The sequence below is a fragment of the Hippopotamus amphibius genome, chromosome 9, assembly GCF_030028045.1.
Source record: "Hippopotamus amphibius kiboko isolate mHipAmp2 chromosome 9, mHipAmp2.hap2, whole genome shotgun sequence".
In the NCBI taxonomy this organism is placed as follows: Eukaryota; Metazoa; Chordata; class Mammalia; order Artiodactyla; family Hippopotamidae; genus Hippopotamus; species Hippopotamus amphibius.
This window is the reverse complement of record NC_080194.1, coordinates 136,352,123-136,365,581: the sequence shown is the minus strand read 5'-3', so window position 1 is coordinate 136,365,581 and position 13,459 is coordinate 136,352,123. Positions and strand designations below refer to the sequence as shown.

At 37.4% G+C, this 13,459-nt stretch overlaps 1 protein-coding gene across 7 annotated transcripts in view; it reads left to right on the top strand.

The window, feature by feature from the left end:
• The window catches only part of SMG1 (SMG1 nonsense mediated mRNA decay associated PI3K related kinase), a 95,350-nt gene that overhangs the window by 14,776 nt on the left and 67,115 nt on the right, over positions 1 to 13,459 (top strand). For 6 of the 7 annotated variants that reach the window (XM_057695983.1, XM_057695980.1, XM_057695981.1 and 3 more), the window contains exons 2-3: positions 11,552 to 11,715; positions 12,249 to 12,404. In XM_057695983.1, the coding sequence (XP_057551966.1) occupies positions 11,552 to 11,715; positions 12,249 to 12,404 (320 nt within the window). Of the gene's footprint in view, positions 1 to 8,311; positions 8,371 to 11,551; positions 11,716 to 12,248; positions 12,405 to 13,459 lie in introns of all 7 variants that reach the window. The other variant, XM_057695982.1, reaches the window with a different exon arrangement.

The following is a 13,459-nucleotide window of genomic DNA, read 5'->3' as shown; positions in this document are numbered from 1 at the left end:
AAAAAAAGAGTATATTGGTTTATGGGTTTTTTTTTTTAAGAAGAATTTGTATACAATGAAATGCTCAAATTTAATCATTTGATATGTTTTTGACAAATGCATACACACTTGCATAACCCAGATTCCTTCAAGGAAGTTTCTACATATTCTTTCTCAGTCAGTTCTCATCTCTACCCTGGTGGTCAACACTCTTCTGATTTTTTCACCATGGATTAGTTATTCTTCTTTTCAGTCTTCACATAAATGGAACCATACAATATGAACTCTTTTATTATTTTTATTTTTTATTTTTTACGATAAATGCATATATCTAGAGTGTACAACTTGGTATCCCAACCGGCAGGAGGGTTCTTAATCACTGTGCTACCAGGGAAGCCCAAGAGGGGGCTACTCTTCGTTGCGGTGCATGGGCTTCTCATTGCGGTGGCTTCTCTTGTTGCAGAGCATGGGCTCTGGGTGTGTGGGCTTCAGTAGTTACAGCACAAGGGCTCAGTGTTTGTGTCTTTCGAGCTCTAGAGCGCAGGCACAGTAGTTGTGGCTTACGGCTTAGTTGCTCCGTGGCGTGTGGGATCTTCCCAGACTAGGGATCGAACCTGTGTCCCCTGCATTGGCAGGTGGATTCTTAACCACTGCGCCACCAGGGAAGGCCCCCAGACTGTTTTCTGAAGTGGCCATTTTATGTTCTCGTTAGTAATGTACGAGAGTTCCAATTTCTCCACCTCTCACATTAGTCATTTTGTGTTAAAAAAATTTTTTTTTGGCTATCCTGTTGGGTGTGGTTTCTCTTTGTGGTTTTGGTTTGCATTTTTCTATACACTAATGAAGTTGAGCAACTTTTCATGTGCTAATTGGCCATTTGTATATCTGGAGAAATTTATCTATTCAGGTCTTTTGCCCATTTTTAAATTGGATTGTCTTTTTGTTGAGTTATAGGAGTTCTTTATGTATTTTTTTTAAGAACTTTTATTGAGATACAGTTAACAGACAATAAACAGCACATATTTAGAGTGTACAATTTGGTGTCCCAATCTCCCAATTCATTCCCCCCCAACCCTTCCTGCTTTCCCCACTTGGTATCCATGTGTTTGTTCTCTACACCTGTGTCTCTATTTCTGCCTTGCATTTCCTCTTTCATAGTTGTTAGCATTTGTTTTATGTATTGAGGTGCTCCTGTATTGGGTGCATATATATTTATAATTGTTATCTCCTCTTCTTGGATGGATCCCTTGATCTTTATGTAATGTCCTTTCTTGTCTCTTGTAACATTTTTTATTTTAAAGTCTATTTGATCTGATATGAGTATTGCTACTCCAGCTTTCTTTTGATTTTCATTTGCATGGAATATCTTTTTCCATACCCTCACTTTCTGTCTGTATGTATCCCTAGGTCTGAAGTGGGTCTCTTGTAGACAGCATATATATGGATATTGTTTTTGTATCCATTCAGCCAGTCTGTGTCTTCTGGTTGGTGCATTTAGTCCATTTACATTCAAGGTAATTGTCGATATGTATGTTCCTATTACCATTTTCTTAATTGTTTTGTTTTTGTTTTTGTAGGTCCTTTTCTTCTCTTATGTTTCCCACTTAGAGAAGTTCCTTTAGCATTTGTTGTAGGGCTGGTTTGGTGGTGCTGAATTCTCTTAGCTGTTGCTTGTCTGTAAAGCTTTTGATTTCTCCATCGAATCTGAATGAGATCCTTGCTGGGTAGAGTATTCTCAGTTGTAGGTTCTTCCCTTTCATCATTTGAAATATATCATGCCACTGCCTTCTGGCTTGCAGAGTTTCTGCTGAGAAATCAGCTGTTAACCCTTATGGGAGTTCCCTTGTATGTTATTTGTTGTTTTTCCCTTGTTGCTTTTAATAACATTTCTCTGTCATTAATTTTTGTCAACTTGACTAATGTATGTCTTGGCGTGTTTCTCCTTGGATTTATCCTCCTTGGGACTCTGCGTTTCCTGGACTTGGGTGGCTATTTCCTTTCCCATGTTAGGGAAGTTTTCAACTATAATCTCTTCCAATATTTTCTCTGGTCCTTTCTCTCTTCTCCTTCTGGGGCCCCTATAATGCGAATGTTGGTGCATTTAATGTTGTCTCTGAGGTATCTTAGGCTATCTTCATTTCTTTTCATTCTTTTTTCTTTATTCTTTTCTGCATCAGTGATGATCACCATTCTGTCTTCCAGGTCACTTATTCACCCTTCTGCCTCAGTTAATCTGCTCTTGGTTCCTTCTAGTGTATTTTTCATTTCCATTATTGTGTTGCATATCTCTGTTTGTTTGCTCTTTAATTCTTCTAGGTCTTTGGTAAACTTTTCGATCTTTGCATTGAGACTTTTTTCAAAGTCCTGGATCATCTTCACTATCATTATTCTGAATTCTTTTTCTGGAAGGGTGCCTATCTCCTCTTCATTTAGTTGTTTTTCTGGGGCTTTATCCTGTCCCTTCATCTGGTACAAAGTCCTCTGCTTTTTCATTTTCTCCATCTTTCTGTGGCTGTGGTTTTCAGTTCCACAAGACGAAATACTGCTGATACTGCTTGATACTGCTGTCTGCCCTCTTCGGGAGTTCTTTATGTATTTTGGATACTAGACTCTTAAGAGATATATGATTTACAAGTATTCTCTCTGGTTTTGTGAGTGTTCTTTTCACTTGATAGTGTCCTTTGCATAAAAATAAGACTTTTAAAATGCATATTAGGTAGATTAAAAAATTCAGTGCATTTAAATATATTACTGAAGCCATCTCTTTCTATTACTGGCTTCTTTTTTGTGTTCAGAAAAGTTACTCTTAAGATCATATACATAGACAGATTTTAGTTATATAAAGTTTTAACTTAGAAGACAGCGTTTTTACTTAAATAATCATAATGGATTTTGATCCAAGGTCATCTTCTAGTCAGTTCCCCTCCCCTCTCCGTGCAGCAGCCACTGTGTTGTTCTCCTTTCCCTGTGAAAGGTGTGGTATTAGATAATAACAGTACCTCTGTCTTCAGTACTAACATCTCAAACTAGCGAGCAAATTGAAGCTGATATTTAGCTACTAAAGTGCAAGCTAGGGTGGTACTCTCTTTGAGTGCTGTAAGAGTTTGAGGAAAGGCCTGAATGATGGTTTTTTGCTTTTTTTTTTTTTTTTTTTTTTTTTTTTTTTTTTTTTTTCGTTTTTTCTGAAATCAGAGAGCATTTTATACTCCTAATTGGAGCTTATACTGACTAACAGTTCTTTTCTTTCTAGGTTGTAAGTTCTTAGAGGATTGGAACTATCTTACTTAGTTCACCTTTTGGAGTCATTACTCTTAATTAGTGCTCCTGTTGTAGCAAATAACCAAGAAAATGTTGATTTTTAATAGAACGTTTTGGAGAGGAAGTATGGATTGTAGGTTGAATCTTGAAGAAAAATTGGTGTTGGGTTAGGTTAGGGGACTGCATTCCAGAGTCAAGAGAAAGGCCTCAGTTGTGAGAATAGGCAATCATTTAGTCAACAAGTAATTTGTATGCCATCTAGGCGGTGGGGATACAATGATAAGTAACCCTGACAGGCTCCTGCCCTTCTGGTATTTGCAGTCTCCTGGCAGAACACAGTTAAATAAGCTTCTCAAATGGCGTAGAGTTAAGGGAACTACTAGGTTCTCTGGTAGCACTTATATAGCAGGGACTCCTATTCAGCCTCAGGGGAATCAGAAACTTTACAAAGGAAAGCTGACGCTTGAAGCACATTGAAAAATTAGCTAGGGTCAGCGAGGGCCAAGAACAAGGCTGTTCCAGGCAAATGGGCAAATGGGTCTGAGCAAGGTGACCTAGGGCGCTGAAGTAATGGGATGGTTGTGGCATAGAATGTAAAAGGATTACGAGAGTGTGGAGAGTTAGCTGAAAAGGGAAGTAAGGCACATAAGATGGTAAGGGCAGTGGGAGGACATCAGATTTGTGTCTTATAAGAATTATTTGTGTTGCAACGTGGAGGAGAAATGGGGTAGAGGTGAGAATTGGAGGTGGGAAACATACTGTGTCTGACTGACCGAATAGTGCCATTTATTGGAAAATACCTGATGATAGTAGCATTTATTAAAGTGGGATTCTGGGAAGAAAGGAGCCAGTTGTGTTTGAGGCATTAGAACATTAAGATTGTTTTTTTAAACAGTTGGGTATATAGGTCTGGACCTCAGAGTGGACATGTACGATGCAGGCCTAGATTTGGGAGTCGATGTCATACAGGTGAAAAGTACTGCCATCAGCATGGGTTAAGGGAAAGAGTACAAAGTAAGAAGAATAGAGGGCCTGTGGTCAAGCTTTGAGAAACTCCCAACATTTAGTTGTTTGATAGAGGAGGTTGAGCAAGCGTTTTCAAAAGTTTCTGAAAAAGCAGAACCAGAGTAGTAGGAAGAAATACAGAGTATAACATCCTGTAAGCCAAAGGAAGGGAAAAATCTGGTTACTTTGAATTCTCAGGATCTGAGCCCAGGTTATTGTAAGGATTTTAAAAAGAAGTTTTCATTCAGCCCATCTCATTACTCTGTAAGGTACCTTTGTGCAACCCACAGCCTGCTCAACAGCTCTGTGAAAGTCTCTTTGAGAGGATGAGTAAGAAGCAGCCTGAAGTACATCTGGCTTTTAGCAACCTGGAGTTCTTAGCTGGTTTTGCCAAAAGTGATAGGACAGAAGTTGGATCGGTGTAGATGGAGGAGCTAGTAGAGGTAAAGAAATGGAATGGGGAGTAGAGACAATTCTTAGTTTGACTACAAAGAGCAAAGGCAGATTGGTTGGAGGGATGTGGGATTGATGGAGTTTTTTCTGTTGTGTGTGTGTTTTGATATGTTTTTGTATTTTTAAATAGGAGATATTAGAAATTTTTGCAAGTTTAAGGAGAGGATTCAGTTTGGTGGGAAAGGTACACCCCACAGGAGAAAAACTATTTGAGAGGTTAAGAGAAGGTAGAAATAGATGGAATCCTAGTCAAGGTCTAGAGTTGGGTGTAGGTGTGTTACTGTATCCTTTTTGTTTTCCTCTTGGTCAAATAGAGAATGGGGCGGGGGGAGAGAAAGGAGGGGATTTAGCAGAATTTTTTGGAATCTGAAGAGAAGGGAAACGTCTGGATAGTGCATCTGGGAGGTGAACATTGGAGGACCTGGGAATGTGGTGCTTAGTGACAGATGATAGATAATTGATAATTGGGTTTATGCAGGGTTGTGATTTTGCCAGGTTGGTGTGAGGGAAATACTAAGGGAGGTTAAGGGAGTTGGCAAGAGTTATTGAAATGATAGACCATGAAATCTAAACTGGTTGAAGAAGGAGGTTAAGAAAGTACTTGGATTGGGAAAAAGTAGAGGGAGTCATTGAAATTAAAGTTACTAAATAAAACCATTAAAGTGGTATGAGAAAGTGTGAGTAGAGAGTTGTCAAAAGCAAATCAAGTGTTCAGGGTGCATTGAGCAAGATGAACTGAAAAGGGTTTATGGAATTTTAGAAGGAGAAAGAGAGTTAAGTGTTTTTTTTTATTTAGAGGAAAGACCTCTGAGTGTGTTCATATTTTGATGATGTGATAAGTGTTAGGAAAGTTGGAGATACATGGCATAGCTCAGAAGATAGGGAATGTTTGGATCCAGAGGGTTACTGCAGATTGGATGTTTACTTGTTCCATTATGTGAGTGTGATGGAAGAACGGTTCTATGTGCAGACATAGGTAAATTTGTGGATTGTTGGAAGGAAGTTGGCAGGCAGTGGTGGAGTGTTGAAGAACTTGAAAGTTAGAACTGAGTTTGAGTTCTTGCTCTGCCTTTAATTAGCTGTGCTGCTTTAGGTCAGTTATGGAATCTTTGTTACCTCATCTGTAAGAAGGTAACCAACTTACTGTCGTTAATAATCACAATAGGATTATATTAAAGATTAAATGAGGTAATAAATGTATGTAAACTACTTGGGTAGGTTGCCCACCAGACTTTATTATGAGCTCAAATTTTAGCGCTTACAGAGTACTGTAGAAAAACTTGTATTTCTCATGTAGTAGGAATCTGTAAGGTCCTCAGCGGTGGTGCCGGGGGAAGGAGAAAGGTGCAGAAAGTTTGAAAGCTGTTTTGGAAAGCAGAGAACTCTGGCTAGGGAGTCATGGGCAGCATTGAAGACTCAGTTGCAGAAAGAGAACTACACAGGAGTGGTGTATTCACCAACCTTTACACTGAAGACAATTGTGCACTCGAAGCAAAGATTAAAATCTAACTTAGTACCCTTCTAGGTACTTACTTTGTCCTTTCTGGTTAATATGATTAGAGGTCTGTCAGTAGAGGGTGTTTGAGATTCCTTGGAAGGGATATAAACTGTACTGAAGTTGAATCTTTACTATGTTTTGCTAAAGTTATTACATAAAAACCAAATTTACCACCTTTTTAATTTTGGGTTAGAGTATATTAAATGATTTTAAATGTAGGTACAGAGTTAGAGGGAGCATGTCTATAAGACCACCCTTACTTCTGATAGCAGATGCAAATTTGGGGGTCCCCAAAACCATTCCTGGGTTGGATAATTCACTAGGAGGACTTGCAGGACTCATTGAAAACTGTTATACTCATGGTTACAGTTTATTACAGCTAAAGGATACAGGTTAAAATCAACCAAGGGTAAAGGTGCATAGGTGTCTAGGACAGTTCCAAACGTGGAGCTTCTCCCCGTGAAGTAGTGAGCAGTATTCTTGGTATTGATGTGTGGTGATAACGTATGGAGTGTTACCAACCATAGAAGGCTAGCCTAGCCTTGGTGTCCAGAGCTCTTATTTGGGCTCCATGATCGACTGCCCACATGCATAAACTTAGTTTCCAGCCCTACTAGAAGTTGAGTTGATTTGTGTTACTCAAAGGCCCCACCAGAGATCACATTGTTATACTTTCTAGTGTGACCCAAAGTTCCCGGGTGGACAAGGACACTCTTATTAGGCATTATATTCTAAGAGTTTAGAGATTACCTTCCAGAAGCTGAGGGTTAAGGTCAGACCTCTCTTTGGGCAAGGCAAAATTCTTTACAGTTTTAAAACAGTAGTTAAATATGTTTTTATATTTTGAGGCTGCAGAAACTAATTGGTTGAGGTTTGATTGATGATTGAAAGTTGGCAATAAAGAACCCATGAATAGATAATTAATTTGGTGTTATAGACACTTAATACTTAAGTAGCTAAGGAAGTTTCATCAGGAAATATTAACTGTTAATATTTCATTGTGGTAAAACTGAGGTAAACTCGTAATTTTGGCATGATGGTTCAATTCTGTTGTATTAAATTGGAATTTACTATTTTCTCCTGTGGAAAGAGTTTCATATAATGAAGTCCTTGAGCCTCCCAACTGAATTTTTTAGCCATAGACTCATATTTTAGAGCATTGTCTCTAATGTGAAAGTATGATGTACACAGGTCTCAGAGTAATGCATAGTTTCACCTTTCCTCTTATACTTTTTTTTTAAAGTATGTCTGAATCCAGGTGAGTAAGAGACATCACAGGCATAACCTTGAATTTAATTTTAAAAGGTAAATCATTTTTAGTAGTGTTAACTGTTAGTGTGAAAAACTCACAGCATATCCTACAACTGCTTTGTGACAGTGATGTTATCTATCTTTGAGGACCATAGCTTTAGAGAATAAATGCATTCCCACCTCATTGGCTTTAGTACAAATCTGATTTCCTAGTTGATATCCATTACAGATTAGACCTCACCATGCCAGCGAAATCCTTTGATAAGCCTAGTGAAAGAGAACTTGAAGCAGTGCGATGCTTATTCCAGTGGCACCACTAGGTGTGGTGTTTGCATCAAGTCATTTTGGGGTGCTTTATGGAGATGTTTCCTGATAGGGAATTCCCTGACTTCACATGTCCAGGCTGACTTTCCCCCTCTTTAGTTGCTTTCCATAATGCTTACAAGAACTGGACCACAAGATCACATTTAGCTGGGAGCTACTATCCCCTAACTCTTGGTAGGTTGTTGATGTGTGGTCTGAGGGCTTGGGTCACTGAAAATGAATAACCTCTCAGATTTATTACATTTTCTGTATATTGAGAATAGGTGACTAAAATGAGCGGTAACTATATTTGCATGTGATTTGTATGTTATAGTTAACATTTAAATTCTCTTTTGTACTAAAAATATTTTTGTTGCCACCTTAAGCCTCTGTCCTCTAAGGCACAGAGTGGCATTCCATCTCAGTTTTTGCTTCAGCATATGAACCCTAGACGGCTGCAGTGCAACTAAAAGCACCTAACCCATGAATGATATTTGCTTCATGTTTGAACAACAAATGTTTTAACCCACTGTCTTCACTAATATTGTAACTACTGTCTTACAGATTGACTTGATGCAAAAACATCACAAAGGCTCCATATTATACAGTATGCGATTTTTGAGGTATGAGCTTTAGAAACTTACCTCTCATGTGGCATGTACATCAGGCTTTAACTTCAGTTTAATCATTTGGGGGAATTTATGCATTTCTTTTTTTTCCCTCTCTCTCTCCATAATATTTTTAGGGGCTGTGGAGGTATTTTTGGATCCTAGCTGGGATACTTAGTCTTAACAGATACATTTTCTTGTATCACTAAATTGAGAGACTAATTCTGGCAGATGATAGCTTTTTCAGCCCTTATAACTACCTTAACATTTCTGCCTGCCTCTTTGAGTTCAAATCTGCATTTTCTATTTTGCACCTTTGATTGCCTCATTTTAAGTGCTCATTTCCGTTCTTAACAGTTTTCTCTTTATTAGACTGGGATGATCTTGTTGGTGCTAACTGCCTGATATTGACTTTTTGAGAACTAAACTGTCTAGATATTATAAAAATAGAGATTTCATATAAATGCTGAACCATTTTGTGCTTTTGGGTTCAGAATGCCTATAACTTGAATTCTGATTAGATATATTTTGATCAGTTTGTATTAAAAGAACTTGGCAACCAGGGAGTTTTTATACAGTTAGTTCTGAGACAGTAGTTCTACCCTAGTGAATTTTTGGTTGTATTTCTGAAAACCCAAATTCTGAAAAAAACAAAAACAAAACTTGGTGTTTGTAACTAATGAGATTTAAAAACATGTATTTCTAACAAATTGGGAAGTTGTTCCTGGTTTTTTTTTCAGTTTAGTTTGAAATCAGTGATTCCTAGTTAGAAATGGATTTGTTGGTAGCAGTAGACTGCTTAATTTCTTCAGTGAAGAAGTTAGAATCAGCTCTTGTATATTGAGTGTAACGTTTTGATCATATTCATGTGTTCATGAACTATTTATATTTATCTGTTAGACTGGAAGCGTTTAGTGCATTTATTATGGTCATAATAATTTCCAGTGTACCTTGTAAGCTAAGTATTTCTTAAGAACTTATCTTTTTTAAGCTTCACAATAACATTACATGATAGATGGGTATTATCCCCATTTTATCCAAGAGACAGAGGCTTGGAAATTAAGTTCCTTGTGCAAAGTCACACATACCTTTTCAATGCTGGAGCTGAAATTTGAACCCAGATCTTTTTTTAACCCATATTCTCTGTTGCCTTGTTTTTACTGCTGTGTCACCAGAAAAAGATACAAATATTTAACTCTTAATAATATTGAGTATTATATGTGATAAATAAGCATAATGAAAACTAGAAATTCATAATATTTTAATATTCATTTAAATATTGATAGACCAGTTATCTTGATGTTTCAGAATTATTTTATTCATTCATTTGCTAATGGCTTCCTTCTCCAGGTTGTGTTAGGTGCCATACATACAGACAGGTTCAAAATCTGCCAGAAAAGCTCATCAGTTCTCTTTTATTTTCCAGTTCACTTTTAGAAATTAATGGTATGTTATGGTTTATTATAGGTGCTCATTTAGTGTGCTGTTTTTAGATTCATGGGGAAGGTCATTCTGTTAGTTTTAAAAAGTTCTCATGCTCTATTTAGTGGTAAAGGTATTTAAATGCTTGTAGATGTAGTATACTTAGAAAATATTCTCATATACGTTTTTTTCTTGAAATTCCATAGATTTTATTTTTTCATATGTTGGAAGTTCTGAGCTTTGTCAGTTAGTGAGCTCTGAATGTTTGAAGAAGATACTCCATTATGGAGCCTTAGTTATGTGCTTGCTTAGTATGCTGGGGTTATGGATTTTTATCAAGTTGCTGATTGAGAGCCTTTAGGAATAATTTAGACTTCTGCCACGTAGGTATCCAAGTTTAATTGAACTTATTTGTCTACATTCTATAGTAACAATGGTTGCAGTAGGAAAGATCAGGGTGTCTGAGCCTATGACTTTTCATATTTAGTATTCTTGTGGGTGGGGGCAACGAAAGGATGATAAACTCTAAGTGAAATACACAGACACTATAGTCTTTTTTTTCACATAGGGGAGGGGAATGGGGGTTGAGGAATAGTTTAGTTTCTGTTCTTGCCAGTGTCCTTAACTTTTCCAAAAAATTATTAGTGCAGAAGGTGTTTTAGTAAATATCATAAAAATGATTTTTTTTTTCCCCAGAAGGTTGTTCTTCCCAGAAATATCAGTAGTAGAGGAGCTTTTTTCTTGGTATTTTTCATATGCTGCCATAGAGTAGTTAGTATTGCCTTATTTCTTGATACCTATGGTTGATGGTAGGAAGAATAAGCCTCATGAGAAATTATAGAGTTTAGCTCCATATTTTACTGATGGGGACACTGAGGCACAGGAATGATCCTTAGATAAGGACACTAATTTTACCCTGCGGCTGTGCCACTTGTTTATTAATAGCCAGGTATCTGGGATTATTCTAGGCAGTACTTGAATTTTAAATAGATTATGGACTGCAACCTTCAGCTTTATTGGATTCCTGATACCTTGCTTTTATTTTCTTCACTTTTTATGATTTTAATAGATATTCTTTATATAAGGAATCTTCAATGAAGTCCTCAGTATTGCCATACATTAAAATAATCTTACTTTGCAGCTAATGTGTTCTTTCTTAATATCCTATTGAGCTTGCTTTCAAATTTCATTCTATAATTTACTTTCCCACCAGATAGTTAAGTTACAGATTTAGGTGAGATAGAGAGTGTGCCACATTGCCATGAGCCAGTACTTTAAAAATAATTTGGTAACACATTGCTCCTGCCTGATATGTTGCCAGCATTTTTTTTTTTTTTTTTTATGACCGAGAAGACTGTAATTTTTCCAGTGGTTAACCCTCTTCTGGGAGGAGGAGATTTAGGAAGAGCTATTCCTTTTATTAGGTCACGTGAAAAGAATTCTGGACCAGGGTGACTGACTGTTTCAGTTTGCCTGGGACTGAGGGAGTTCTTAGGACATGGAACTTTCAGTGCTAAAACCAATTAGGTTTTGAGTTGGCCACCCTAGTCCTGGTAGTTATTCATGTTTCTGAATGGGTCTTTAGATAGTAGAAGGGGCTGAAAAGCTGGTGTTTCATCCATTGACAGTCCCTTCCCAGTTGAAAGATTTCTTATTAGACATTGGAGTGCTTATGTATAATAGTAATAGAGGCTTGTATAAAAGAAAGGTTTATGATTTGGGTTATCAAAATGTTTGTTTAAAGTTGTAAACTTATACCCTTCTCTCTTTGCAGAACTGATAGTGCATCAGCCGACCCAGATAATTTAAAATATTCTTCATCCAGAGATAGGGGTGTGTCTTCCTCTTATGGACTGCAACCTTCAAATTCAGCTGTGGTGTCTCGGCAAAGGCATGATGATACCAGAATCCACGCTGACATACAGAATGACGAAAAGGGTATATATATTTCCATATTGTTAGAGGCACGTTTTTTTGTATGTTTGGTTTTTTTAACCTACTTACCTGTCCCTTTCTTCCTTCTTCCCTCTCTCCCTCCCTCACCTCTCTTTCTTCTAATATGTTTAAAATATAAATATTAAACACAGTGCTGTTCTTGAAACTTCTTAAGTTTACCCCCTTAATTTAAAAAAAATGTAAAATGTACTTTTCATACATGCAAAACATGAATGCAGTTTTCTTGTCCCCAAAATACAATATTATCATTAAGGCTGAAGTCTTTCCTGACTACTGTCCCTCCTGTAGACTTCTAAAAAGTTTTAAAGTGCAAAGTCTGAGTTAATTTAGTTTCCATTTCTCTTCTTACCTTCCATTGAAGATAACAAAATGAAATCAAGGCATGCATCACAGGGAAAGAGTAGAAGCAAAGCCTGGTTGAGCTGCAGATTGGTTCAGAAAAACCTGAACTATCAGGAATTGATTGAGTGAAACAAAGAGCCCTATTGAAGTAATGTATATGTTGCGGTTTTCAGGTGGCTACAGTGTCAATGGAGGATCTGGGGAAAATACTTTTGGTCGGAAGTCGTTGGGGCAAGAGCTGAGGGTTAACAATGTGACCAGCCCTGAGTTCACCAGTATTCAGCATGGCAGTCGTGCGTTAGCCATCAAAGACATGAGGAAATCACAGGGTAAGGCTGGGTAAACTGGGGACAATCACACATGCTTCCACTGAGACATCTCCTGAATGCCTCGTTTCATACCAGTGCCTTGCACATATGTGAGTTGGTTAGCTTACTGAGTTGAGAAACATGTACAGATGATAATTGTTTGCATTCCTTTTCCTGTGAACTGTTCCCTACCATAAATTCCCACAAGAAGAATTCTCTTAAAATAAGATTAGGAGACTGGATAAGATTTTCTTTCTTTTTTTTAAAATAATTTATTTGGCCGCATCGGGTCTTAGTTGTGGTGTGGGCTTCTCTCTAGTTGTGCGGCACAGGCTCAGTAATTGCAGTAAGTGGGCTTAGTTGCCTGACCAGGGATTGAACCCGCATCCCCTGCATTGGAAGGCGGATTCTTAACCACTGAACCACCAGGAAAGTTTCTGGATAAGATTTTCAAAAAAGGACTTTCCTGATTATAGTGGATGCTGAATGTATAGTGGGCTCTTACCGCTGCAAATCCTTGAACTCTAGGGTGAGGGTAGGGGTATACATGGACTGGGCCCTTTTCTAAAAGTAAATACACAATCACTGCTTCTTGTTTTATAACACAAGCCTCACTGTATAAGTAAAGTGTCTCGAAAGTTCATAGGATTAGAGGTAATGATCATTTTTTTTCTAAAAGAGAAATTTATTTTATTGGTAAAGCTGATTACAAAATCAGGATTTCTGATTTATACACTTTGTTGGATATAATTACTCTTTGGACATTTAGTTTATGACCGTTTTTTCCCAGTGAGGGCTGTATGTGTGTGTATTGTGTGTTTCTTGGTGAACACCTTTGTATATATAGCTTTTTTTTTTTTAAAGAACTTTTATTGAGATACAGTTAACAGACAATAAACTGCATGTATTTAGAGTGTACAATTTGGTATCCCAATCTCCCAATTCATTCCCCCCAGCCCTCCCTGCTTTCCCCGCTTGGTGTCCATATGTTTGTTCTTATATAGCTTTTTTTTCATGCAACTTTAAAAAAATGATTTCTTTTAGATAAATTTTCTAAAGTTGAATGACTGGTCAAA